Source organism: Pyrgilauda ruficollis, unplaced genomic scaffold, assembly GCF_017590135.1.
Source record: "Pyrgilauda ruficollis isolate IOZ18807 unplaced genomic scaffold, ASM1759013v1 scaffold53, whole genome shotgun sequence".
Taxonomy (NCBI): domain Eukaryota; kingdom Metazoa; phylum Chordata; class Aves; order Passeriformes; family Passeridae; genus Pyrgilauda; species Pyrgilauda ruficollis.
The window spans coordinates 1,519,329-1,531,868 of record NW_024526933.1 but is presented as its reverse complement, the minus strand read 5'-3'; the positions used below and the strand labels follow the sequence as shown (position 1 = coordinate 1,531,868).

The 12,540-nt window shown below is 36.7% G+C and overlaps 1 protein-coding gene across 3 annotated transcripts in view; it reads left to right on the top strand.

Moving 5' to 3' along the window:
* The window catches only part of HABP4 (hyaluronan binding protein 4), a 30,186-nt gene that overhangs the window by 3,281 nt on the left and 14,365 nt on the right, over positions 1-12,540 (top strand). For all 3 annotated transcript variants that reach the window (XM_041480714.1, XM_041480715.1, XM_041480713.1), the window contains 4 exons: positions 7,492-7,639; positions 8,428-8,589; positions 8,782-8,850; positions 10,555-10,638. In XM_041480714.1, the coding sequence (XP_041336648.1) occupies positions 7,492-7,639; positions 8,428-8,589; positions 8,782-8,850; positions 10,555-10,638 (463 nt within the window). The remainder of the gene's footprint in view (positions 1-7,491; positions 7,640-8,427; positions 8,590-8,781; positions 8,851-10,554; positions 10,639-12,540) is intronic.

The following is a 12,540-nucleotide window of genomic DNA, read 5'->3' as shown; positions in this document are numbered from 1 at the left end:
CCCACTGTAGCCACTCACTTTCATGGGGCTCCTTGCGAAGAGAGCCTTCGTCATGGTAGCTTTTCAAATACCTGGGTACTGTGATGTGGCTTGTATGAAGCCTGGTCCAGGGAAGAGGACAATCTTTTCTCATAAGGCAGGCTCACCAACTTTTTCATAACCTTCACAGCCTTCTTTTGGATATTCTGTAGCCTGATCATCTTCATAACCCTACTTTGGACCTGTCCAGGCTGTTTTATCTAATTGCTAGGGTATTTGCCTGTTTGGACTACAAAAAGTCTTAAGTTTCACAATTTTTGTTTTATGCTAGTATTATTTCTTGAGCATATTGAATCTGTAAAAAAGGGTCTTTAGAAAGATTCAAAGCACATCTAGTCTTCTGTCTTGCAATATAAGAAGTTTTACAGTAGTCAGAGATTTTTCTGTGGTATTATGTTTTAATGTTTGACTGGACAAAGTTCTGTAAGGTAGCTTTTTTTTTTTTTTTTTTTTTTTTTTTAAATGTAATTTTCACTGAGTTTTTCAAATCAGGTTTTACTAAATTTCTGGAGATATTTTCAATTTGTAGCAAACCTCCTGAGAGGACTTTGCCAGATAATGCAATACTTTGACCTTTAGAATCCAAACTATTTATTAGGAAATGGCACAGCTGTAAGGAGGTAACTTTTTAAGCTTTGCTTTTTATGGAGAAAATGGACTCCTGTTTCATTGTCTACCAAAACCTATACTTTTGACCTTAAAGGTGTATTTTTTCTCTTCTGCTGGCTTCTGTTCTGTGATTTTTAGACTGTATTAGCAGAGGATTTGGGTAAAGGATGGTTGTAGGTATTGCAGCTCTTGTAATTGCACCTCTTGATGTTAACTCAGTTCATTCTTACCACAGTGACCAAACTGCATTTGCCAGCTCTTTATTCAAAAGTCCCAGTTGCAGAGCTTGCATTCTTTACCAGTCCAGGAAAATTAAATTTGTTGATCATGCAGTAATACTCTGTTCTTTTGAAATCTCTAAACCTTTGTTGCTAATACTTCTAAAAGGTTTTCTTCTTTCATATACATATGATGACTCTGTTAACATTTATATGTAGCTCCTAAATAGTGCGCTTTTGAGTTTTTAGCTGTGGTTTTAAAGTGGTGTTGAATTTTCTGTGGAGTTTTACCTTAGACTGACTAAGGTAAATTTTCTTATTTTTTAATAGTTTATCCTGATAGCATTCTTTCAACTACAGTGCCATAAGGATTGTCTAGAGGAAAGCTGTAGTAGGCAATTCTGTAATTCAGCAAGTAGTGGCATGCATGAAAACAAAATGGCACAGGACGGAGTCTAACTCTGCGTGTCTCTTTGGTGTGTTGCTTGCAGTAGCTGAAGCTATTGTTTGAAATTTCATATTAGAATCACACACATTTAAATGGGAAAAAGTGAAATTGTTTTTGGAGTCTTAATTCTTCAAATCTCTAAAACAGCAAAATATGTGTTTGAGTGAGAATAAATTGCCTTTTACTATTTCCAGTTATGAAGTTTTGTTGTAAGGGAAGATTAGTTGCCTCTGTATAAGTTTTGAAGAAGTTTATTCACCCTAGGCTTCCCACAGCTGACATCTAGTTTCTGGTGAAAAAACATTAATAATTTGGTACTGCAACAGACACAGCTCAAGCTAGGTGCCTCACCAGAGGGACTTAGAACAAAGAAATACCTGAGATTTTATACCCTTACAACCTATGCTCCTATTTTTTGCACACTTCACACACCTTGCATGCATGTCTTAATCCAATGGTGATTTTTGTTTTGGAGTCTTGTTGTTCATATCACATTCTTTCTCTGTAGCTGTCTTTATCTGGATGGGTTGCAGCTTCTGATGGTAGCCATGACTTCTTAATCTTTTAATTTACACTGGTCTCAGAGCCTCCTTTCATTGTAGCTGAACGAGAGTACAAGACTCATTCAGCATTTCAAGGTGAAAGTTTGCAGCTTGTGGCCTAAAACTTCAGCACTTTGCTTGTGCTAAGCGAAACTACTTAGATAAAAGAATTCAGCTAACTAAACTCAGTATACAACAGTCCTCTCTTTGTTTTTGTCATGCTTTCCCACTATTGTCAGAACTCATGAAGTCTTTCAAAGCATTTGACTGCTATCCATAATGTCACATAGGGTGTTATTACAAGTAACAGGCATAATATCCTAAAGCTTTAACAGTAAAGTAAATATATAGCAGGGTAGTATGTGACCACTTCCATTTAAACTGTAATTTGGATTTCTGTGAAAAATACCTAATTAATACTTCAGTAATTCCATTGACCATACTTTTTTTTTTTTCTCTCAAAGTTTTTTTTGCATTTATTTAACATACTGGGCCGACCATTGATTTCCAAGAGGTTGATCCTAGGTGTAATTGTTTGCCAAACACTAATCCTTTTGATGACAACCTTAGATGTTGGTGAAGGCTGTTTCCCGACATTGATAATATTCCAAAGTGTACTGCTCCTAAGGTTCAGGCCATTATAAACCTATCTGACTACAAGTTTGAGTTATTTTATTTTTTTCCGTTTTGTTGGAGCATTTGGTATGAGCTCAAGAGTGTACTACAGGAATATTATCTGCAGAAATATTATTTTCTGCTGAAGCAAAAACTCTAATTTTTTCCATAGCATACCCATTGCATGACACACTCCAAAAGCTTATTTAGACTCAGTATAAATAGTGGCACTTGCTAGTCATGTCACCACAAGGCTGCTTTTGCTAATGCAATTAATCTGGCCTCTTGGGTCATCAGCAAGGGTTGTAGAGGTTCAGTTTCAAGTGCCTCAAAGTTTCTCACCAATGCATAGTCTCTGTGTTGTTTTCCATTTACATAGTATGGAGATCCACTGTGCAACAGTATAAGATCTAAGGTCTCTAGAGGCTGATTTTGCAGATCTGCCCATAGGTGGCTGGAGTGAAATACGTCATAGCAATCATGATGCAGCTCACTGTTGGAAGGAGCAAATAGTAGAGTTGTTGAATTCAAAATATCACATTCTTTAAAAGTAGTAATAATTAAATTAATTATTTTTAATTCAGAGCAATTCATGTTTTGAGGGGACAATGTTTGTCTATCATATTGTTTAAGAATCAGTTCTACTTTGAGTTACGTAGTTATGTGATCTATAACTAGTATTCCTTTTACAGCTTGGAATATCCTTTCTTTCTCCAGACTCCAATTCCACTTTCTATGCCTTGATAACTTCTTTCAATGGTTTACTTAGCTGCCCTAGCCTTGGTAGTTGGGGTCTTCAGTACCCTACTGTGCCTAAAAAATTCCTCACAATTGTTTTCTTTTTTGCTTTGTTTGGGCAAGGTATTTCTACCATAGTCTTGGACCTATTTTGGGTCTACTTTGTCCTTTTGAAGTATACTGGGAAGAAGGATCGTCTTTCAAAGCTGGAAGGGGTTTCCTCCTTTTTTTTTTTTTTTTTTTTTTTTTTGTGGGGTGGGGGGGTGGTGGTTGTTGGTTTATCTTGTTGTTTTGGTTTTCTTTCTTGTTTGGGTGGGGTTTTTTGGGGTTTTTTGTTTATTTGTTTTTTGTTTTATTTATAGATTAAGCCCAAGCCTCAGTTCTAGATTAATGCTGATTTTACTCCACAGCTTTGTGACTATGGTTTTCAGCAATTTTGCTATTTTTATCTCCTTTTGTATGTTTTTGGTGATCACACTCCTTCCCATAGTGACTAGGTCTATCCATTCAGGCAACAAATGTAATTCGATATCTCAGATCTGTAAGAAGTCTCTTTTTATGCTGGGGAGTCTTCTGTCAATGTGACTCTTTCACAAACACTTTTTCCCATTTGTTCTTTGTAAGCAGTTACCTCTCTCAGCTTGTGAATTGCATGCCAGTGACCACCGTCACATCCTTACATTACGAAGTGGGAGAAACAGCACGGTTTCTACTGTAGCTTATAGTCACTGATAGCAGTTGCAAGCTGGGCTCCTTGTGGTGTTTGTCTGAAGTCAAGGCTTTCTACAAAAAAAAGTTCTAAATGAAAAATGTAATAAAGGTGAGAGCACACTCTCTCAGTACAGGCTAGTGAAGAGCCACAAAACCTAGAGAGATATGTAGAGGATAGATTATACTGATGGAGGAACTTGCTGGGAGCTAGACAGCAACACTGGAAAGGCAGCTAGATTTTGCTGCATTGTTTCATATCCATCTGTTAATAAACAGATACCCAGTGTCTGGGAAAACAAGCAATACAGGTTATAAAATACAAGTTCTGCTTTTCCAGTAGCAAGTTCTGTGTACATACTTATTAAAAACATTTCTCTAGAAGTCTTCTTATCTAAGTGCTGCAGTGTTAGCAAAACTAATAATGAAGTATTATTGTGGGGAAAGTGTAAACTACTTAAGTATATTTGCTCTGTATGATTTAGAGTTTTAACAATATCTCATAAAACTGAGCTTTTTTTCCTTTAGCACTGTCTTGTTCTAGTACCTGGTAATTTTGGTATTTACAGCTTCTTTCCTGCTAATAGTAGCTCAGCTGCTTCTTCTGGGGGGGAACAAAAAAAAGGTAGGTCTGTTGAAATGCAGATCTCTGTTCTGATTCCTCAGTTTAGAAAGTAAAGTGATAGGCAGCTTAGCCAACAGACTGGGCTGATCCAGGAAAGCTGTGGTGAAGTGGGGAATGGTGGGACACATATTCAGGTGAATACAGATTGAAGATGTAATTATAAGGCACAGAAAAACCAATTTAAAGAGAGGCTAAACTAGGTAGCTAGGAAAGAGTGATCTTCAGTTTTCAGAATTGTGTTTGTAAGGCCTCAAGGAGATGATCCACAGAACTCCAAATCCTTTTTTTGTGTGGTTTTGAAGAAAACCTGCTTATCAGATTATATAGAGAAGCAAGCAGACAAAATTGGGGTGTATTTGGGGAGGTAGTTATTAGCAAGCATTCAAAGTGTACCCCAGTTCTTTGTAAGTGATATACAAGATGGCTCATCTTTTGTCTTGATTTTGTTGCCTTGTTTTATTGTCACCTGTAGGGTAGGTGGCCCTTGAGCTCTGTGAATTAAACTGAGTCTGTGTTAGGACATATATGTAGCAGAGGCCTCAAATTGTAGAGCTTATGCTATTGCTGCTGCCAAGCTCCAGTCTGGTTTGCACTTACATGCAGAGCTGAAAGTTGTGCTGTCTTTTTGAACTGATTCACAAGCAGGTCACATGAACTTTTGTCCTAAGGGTGACTTATCCTACCAGAGAGATACAGGTCTGCCTTAATCCACTACTTCATGTCTGTCAAACCAATTAAAGATGTTTTTGTGGTGCCACTTACCTGTATAAAAGTCTTTGTAGTGTTTAAAATCCATCTGCAGTAAATGAAGCCACCTGTTAGAATTAAAGTGATATAGCCCGGCACTCAAATTGGAGTAGAACAGACAGCTCCATCCGGTACACTCAGTGCTGCTGACATGTAATATACTGACATGTCTGGCAAGAAGACTTGTTTTGCATTACTTCTAAGAAGTACTGGGTAATAAAACGAGACACTATATTTTTAAAATGACTTCTGTGTCTTCTTTTTTGGCATTGTTTTGCCAGTTTGAAGGAGCTCTTTGAATCTCAAGGTGAAATTGAGGTTAATACTAAGTATGTAGGGGTGGGTGTCTTCTACTACTGCATTCTTGCCAAAGGAATCTTTTTAGAATAACTGATGCTTCTGATAGCCAATGAGAGAGGATCAAAAATAACACCATAGTCTTCTATGCATTGTTGTGCATTCAGATCTAAACAAAAGAACTAAAATGAGGCCAGAAATTAGTAATAATTTTTTCCACAGCAAAACTCCAATTTAGAGTTAGCACTTACTTGGTTGGTAGTGTAGTTGAGATGTGTGTAGAACAGGTGTTTCCCCAACAGCATGTACTGTTCTGTATTTCCTATAATTTTGCTTTGAGTTAAACTGTCCTGATTTGAAAAGCTTACTCAGAAACTGATTTCAAAAGTTGTCCTTTATGCAGAGATGCCATCATAATTTGGGTAATGCAAATATGCTCGGTGCTCTAAGGGTCGAGTAGCTCCAAACCTGAGAAGAGAGAATTACTGGAATGTATTATGTCAAGTGGTTTGTAGTTTAAAGAAAAGCAAAGCTGGAGTTGCTTCTGCACCACATATGAAACGATCTTCTCTCTACAAATATGACTATTCTTACTGCATAACAAACAGCTATATTTACCACATTCACCAAATGGATAGTTCTTTGAAGTTTCTCTTTACAAATGGTATTAGACTTCATCCTCACCACCCAAGCTTTGATCAAGAATCTTCTTGTATGAACATTTCTCTGGGGTTATGAATTAATTTACATATTAATATTGTGACATAAAATAGCCTTTTTTCTCTCTATGTTCTAGCAACAGAGGTAGCCAGGACTTGTCCACTAACCTGAGTTTGGTAATCTGCTCAGCATTCCACAGTTAGCTCAATACTTCTTGTGGAAACAGTAGCTCAGTTTTGTTTGAGACCAATCTTCCTGTTCCTTGCTTGAATGACTTACACTGTTGGCTGGCTGAAAAAGATGTTTGTTTAAATATAGAGGCTAGCAGACAAAATGGCTTGCTTGCTTCTGGAGAACTTAGTCCCCGATAGAGAACAGAATTTGGGAAAATGGGAAAGGAAGCACATAAAGAACCTTAATCTTCTGCTAGATGTATACAGGTTGAGTGTAAAACTTCAGTTTTTTCTATTACAGTTCACATTTTCTTTCCATTCATTCTGCCCAACCCGATCCTCCTCAACCCCAACAATGGCTGAACAAAACTCTAAAAAGCTTTAATATATTTTATCTTGGAATATCTTTATGTTCTAGAATTAGTGGTGTTGAAGTCTTTCTACTTACTGTTTGGGTCTCTGGCCGCTGAGCTCAGTGACCTTTAGTGTAGTTGAATGGTACTTTCCTCCACAAAGCAGCAGTGTGAGGAGGTGACCCTGTGCTAGTTGTTTGATACTGTGGCCATGAGCTTAGAGGACCTGGAGGCTTAGACTTCTAAACTGAGCTCATCTGGCAGGAGGTGTGCTGTTTCACAATCAACACCGATCTGTGAGGGGTCCTTCTCTTTCCCTCATCTGCATTGCTTCTGCTGCTTTAAATTAGTCTTTTTCATTGAAGCTTTTCCACCTCATCCTGTATACTACTCTTTCATGATCCTTGAAAACAGGAGAAACAGTTTTTGTTCTCCTTTTCTGTGACTTGTGAGCAAAATGAGATTTTTCTTTAGACTATCTTTTCTGGAAATCTCTGACTGTGTCAAAACCCACAGTATTTTGCAGGTTCATCAATACAGAGGTAAAATAAGTACATGTCTTTCAAAGAAACAGTGTCTGGCAACATTAGCTATAAGGACTTTTAATATTCTGGTGGACTTGGGTTTGGATGTGTAGCCAACTCACTTCAGTCAGTAGTTTGGTAACTGCGATTGTGTTACTATTGAGCTGTCAGTAATCCCTGCGTGTGTTTGTGTAGGCCCAAAGCGAGTACCCAGGCAGGGAGAGCAACAAGGGTTCAGTAACAGAGGCACAGAGGGGAAACAGGACAAAACTGAATGGAGACCATCTTTCAGGGAATACCGTCCCTATGGAGCACAAAGACAAGTGGAATTCTCAGTGGAACGGTATGTATCCTGCAGAGAGAACTAAGGTCCCTCACAGAAGATATTAGCGTGCAGGTTTTTGCAAGACTACTTACTTCATGCCTGTAAGAGCTGTAGTTTCAGCTTCCTCGGGGGTTGAATTGGTACATGTACATTGGTACATTTTTGTTGAATGTTAAAAATACAAGGAAAAACTGAAAAATGTAAAGATCTGAAAATGTACCCCCTAGTCAGCAGCATATTTATAATGTTAGTTTCTGAGCTCACATACCAGGCTTTGCAGAATATGTAGGAGGTTGCAAACTAGAATTTGCTGCTTGAACAGTGAATGCATATTGATTTTGCTTTCTTCATAAATACTAGAAGATTCCACCTAAACCCTTAATGCTTCAGAATGTGGCTGTTCTTACTTGATACCACAGTAGTTGATATTTAACAAGTTGTCTGAAATTTTTAGCAGTTGCATATAAATATGGGTGTAGATGGTGGAGCTATTGCATGATAAAGTTGTGAAGATTTGACAATTTTATAATGTTTTCTTTAGTTTCTGTTATGTTTTCAGTGTTAATAACTGCTGATCTTTCTGTTTCTGTGTGCTGTAATAATTCCTCTAGAGTTCAGTTTGTGCATTTTCAATGACAAAACCAAAACAGCTGTAGTGTGTGCTGTATAAAGATGCACTCTATAAATTGTGCTGTAGCTGTTATACACTGATGTGTCCCATAGGTGCACAAACATAACATGATTTTTTTTTCTTCTTGTTAACTGTTCTATAAAAACAAAAGTCTGACTAATTACCTTCTCCTTAGACCAGTGGAAAGATTAGACTATGAAAGACCAATAAGAGGACGTGGTGGGGGAAGAGGCAGAATGAGAGGTAGAGGAAGAGGTGGTGGATTAAATGGAAGTTTTGATGGGTTTGACCAAAGAAGAAAACGTGAACCTGAAAGGCAAAGTGGGAATGATAAAACGTAAGTGTTCTGTGTGCTGTTTCTTACTTGGTATACAAGTAAATAATAGTCAGCACTGCAGTACTGTCTTTTAGGTATTCTGTTCCCTTCCATATCCAGGTTGGCTGGCAAAAAGTCAATACTGGTTTTAGTTTGAGGTCATAAAAAAAAGGAAAAAACCTCTTAAACTCATAGAATTGTTTTCCTCTCTAGAGGTGTGAAAGCAGATGACAAAAAGGGTGGAGGTGGAGCTCGCAACTACAGAACAAAAGATGATACAAGGTATGTCATATCATTCATAAAGATGATACAAATATGTCATATTTTTTTAACTTGGCTCCTTCATGATGGTAAGATTAAATGGAAGCAAAGGCATGATGATGTTTGTTCACTTAAGACAGCCAGAATCTTTTGACTGGAGCTGAGTTGTCTTTTAATGGAAATAAGTTATTGCTTTGCTCAACAGTCAAGTAAATGGGACTCTAGTATTTAATGGAATTGCTCCAAAATGCTAATTCTAAGATTCAGGCTCTGTTACTGGGCTTAAAGTCCAGTGTATTTTCTGGAGTTTTATGGATAATTTCTAAACTGCAAAACTGTAGTACATTTCAGTGTGGTTCTGAAGATAATATTGAGTTGACTGTACCATGGAAGTACATTTTAAAGTGCTAGAAAAATCAGTAGCATAATGTGATTAATGGCCACTTTGAGATAAAAAAAATCAGGACTTTTCCATTCAGTTCTGTATATCTATTGGTCAGTATATCTCAGTGGTACTGATTTGTGTTCAGATTTGTAAAACCTCACAGATTATGCTGGCTTTTGCCCATTCTTTGTACCTAGCAGTACATTGCTCTTTCCAGTAGCTGGAAAGTAGTTTTGTTGTCATACACATCTAGAACTCTTTAATTGAAGGCTGATATACAATGGAGAAAAAGCAGTGCCTTGAACTTATAGCAAATATATTTGGCCACACACACATTCATTGACAAAATTGTTTTAAAAATAAATTTTTATTTATAAATAAAATCTAATTTTAAAACCTAATGGATTCAGACAATCATGCTAAAAGTTTGAAAAATAGAGCCTCGATGTGTAATAATTTTTTGGTCTTGATGTTCCAAATTCTTCTGAAAGATTGTATTGACTTCTCTCCCTCCTACAGAATTTCATATTAAAAGTAGATTGGTTAGGTACCCTGGCTTTTCAAAGGATCAGCTAGGTTAACATTGTTCTGAACTGACAGTACAAAACTAGCTAGTAGAAAACTATCTTCTGTAGGATATTAGGGAAGGCTTCATAAACTTACTAGGTATTTATTGGCCCTTTTATTGGCACTTACATATTTTCTTCCTAGTTAAGGTTTGTTTTTTTGGGTTTTTTTCCAGTCCAATAGCATCAGAGTTTATACCAATGTTTTCCTGTGATGTGGTAGAAGTGACATAAAATTAAAGCTATCTGAATGATTCTAAAAGCATGTCTGTGTCCTAATTGTGCTAATCATGCATAAGGTGTTAGTTTTAAATATGTATGCCTGCTACTGGAATGAAAATAAGTTCCTGCTGTCATTTGACAGTGAATTAAAGTCCATGTTACAGAAAATATGAACTTTAATTTTTTAAAAGAAGCAAAAAGGCAACCCCAAATGTCAGTGTTATACTGACAACTAATACTAATCATGATTAGTGTTCATGATTGAATTCTTTCATCTTCATAAATGCTTTAATTTTTTTTAATGGAATAGGTCTTTTTCCCAGTATTCCTAAAATACACTCATTTTTTGTTAGTTGCTCAACTAATTGCTTAGTGTATCTTTCTGCTTATGATCAAAGAGTTTTCCTTTTTTTTTTTTTTTCCCTCCTTACCAAGGAATTCTGGTTAAAGAAGTAATGTATTGATTTGGTTTTTTTCCAGTGTGACTTATGAAGACTGTGGTTTTATTTTGGTTTTTTGTGTGTGTTTTGTTTTGTTTGCTTACTGTTTTAGTGGAAAGGGACACACTGCATCTGTGGAGGAGACCGTGGACAGTCCTGAACAGCCAGGGACATCTGAAGGAGAGCCTCTGAGCAAGTACAGTCAGACAAATATTTTCTTTCTAAATGCAAAGGAAACAATTAACTCATACTGATGTACTTGTATTGAGGGGCACACTTAAAATGTGAACTCTGAAGTTTTGATAGTGCACATATTTAAAAATGGAAAAGTTTTGTTTGCATTTGTGAGTATGGAAAATATGTCCCTAATTCTGACTAAAGCTTGATTTATATAGTTGGAGATTGCATTTAATGGCACAGTGATGCTTAACTTCCTAAGATTTGGTGATAATTTAAGGAGAAACTACATATTATGTTTACCTTTTTAACTAAAATTTGTAGAAGCTACCATGCTTTTTCATGTTCTCTGACAGCAGGTATTCGAGGTGCCCATGCAATTGTACAAACATATTTAAAATAGACTGAGCAACTCTAAGGCTGTATTCGCCAATCACTGTTATCATGCAAATATCATCTATTAGTGAGAGGCCATGGTAGAACTTGGAAAAAATTTCTGGAAATGCAGTAAACTTAAGAGTAGAGAAACTGAGAGAGAAATGTGCCTGTTGCCTTCTGGCTTTCATTCTAATCAGTGTTACAGCAAATAAATGAACATTGGCTTAAGAAAAATAACTGGACAGTCTTGTCTAAGTAAGAGATTTAATGAATAATTGAATAGCATGTGGTGCATATCTCCTAATGAGTGAAAGATGGTCAGTGCAGTATGTCAACCTCTTCTGTTGCTGTGAAGCCTTTTTTACTTCATGGAGCAACTCCAGATATTAGTGATATGGATTAATTTATTTATTATAAAGCTAACTAGACTACAAAACCTGTTTTATATGTTCAGGTTGTTTAACCCTGTAAGATGTTCTTAAGGTAAGATTCTTTTAATTTTAGGGTAGATTTTAATATATAGCTAAAGGTGTATACACGTGGGGAAATCTGTCTTTGAATGACTTATGACTGAAAGAATGTTCCTAGCCTAACTTAAATCAGATGGGCAGTGTAGGTACACTGATGCACTGTGTTAGCTAAATATGAAAACAGTTATTCAACTTTTTAAAAATTTTGATTTTGTCAGTTACTGGTACCTTTGCTTGTTTCATGCTTGTACTTGTTTCTACTTCAATTCAAACTCTTTGTAGATATCTCCCAATATCTGTTCATTGTAGAGCTTAAGACATGAGAAGTGTGTACTCATGCCTCTTGAGCGGAAAAGGCCTCTGGGAGAATTTGCTAGTTGTCTTTAACTCTTTCATCTTTCTCAGAGATCACTAGGTATTCAGTCAGACTGGGAGCCTTTCTGGAGATTTTGCTCCTGTTTGTATTTTTTTTTTTAAGATTAATTCACAGAAATTCAAATTATTCAAAACAGCAAGTAACCTACAAGCACAAAATTCTGCACTGTGTACTCCTTTCAGGGCAATAAATACTGTCCTGAAGGCGTACAAATCTATATACAAAACATGAGTTACATAAATCTCCCTGCACTTATCTTTTGGGGGATGTCAGCTTGGTGACCCTATGTATTTTAAAACAAGAGATAATGTGTGAATAGTGCCTAGGTCATTAGGGATGGTTGTATGGCATACACCTTAACAAGATGGAAATGTTGTTTTAATGTTTAAAAGCAAAAGCTGGTAGGACATGGTGTTCAGGCTTCAGGATGTATTTAAAGGATTTACATGCTTAGGTTGCCCCTGCTGTCCAGATAACACAAATTAGGCTACCTTCTGCTTTTGCTACAGCCTCAATATTATACAGGGTTGTGTTTGACCCTAGCAGCAGCCCAAGCATTCTCATTTTGACTCTAAAATGCAGTGACTGCAATGAAACCACTTCTTTTATATTGCTTTATTGCAGTTGTGTGCTTGCGTTGAGAAAGAGATTGAAGACTTGGGTTTGTTTCATCTCATTCTCTTTCTAGTCTTAGGTG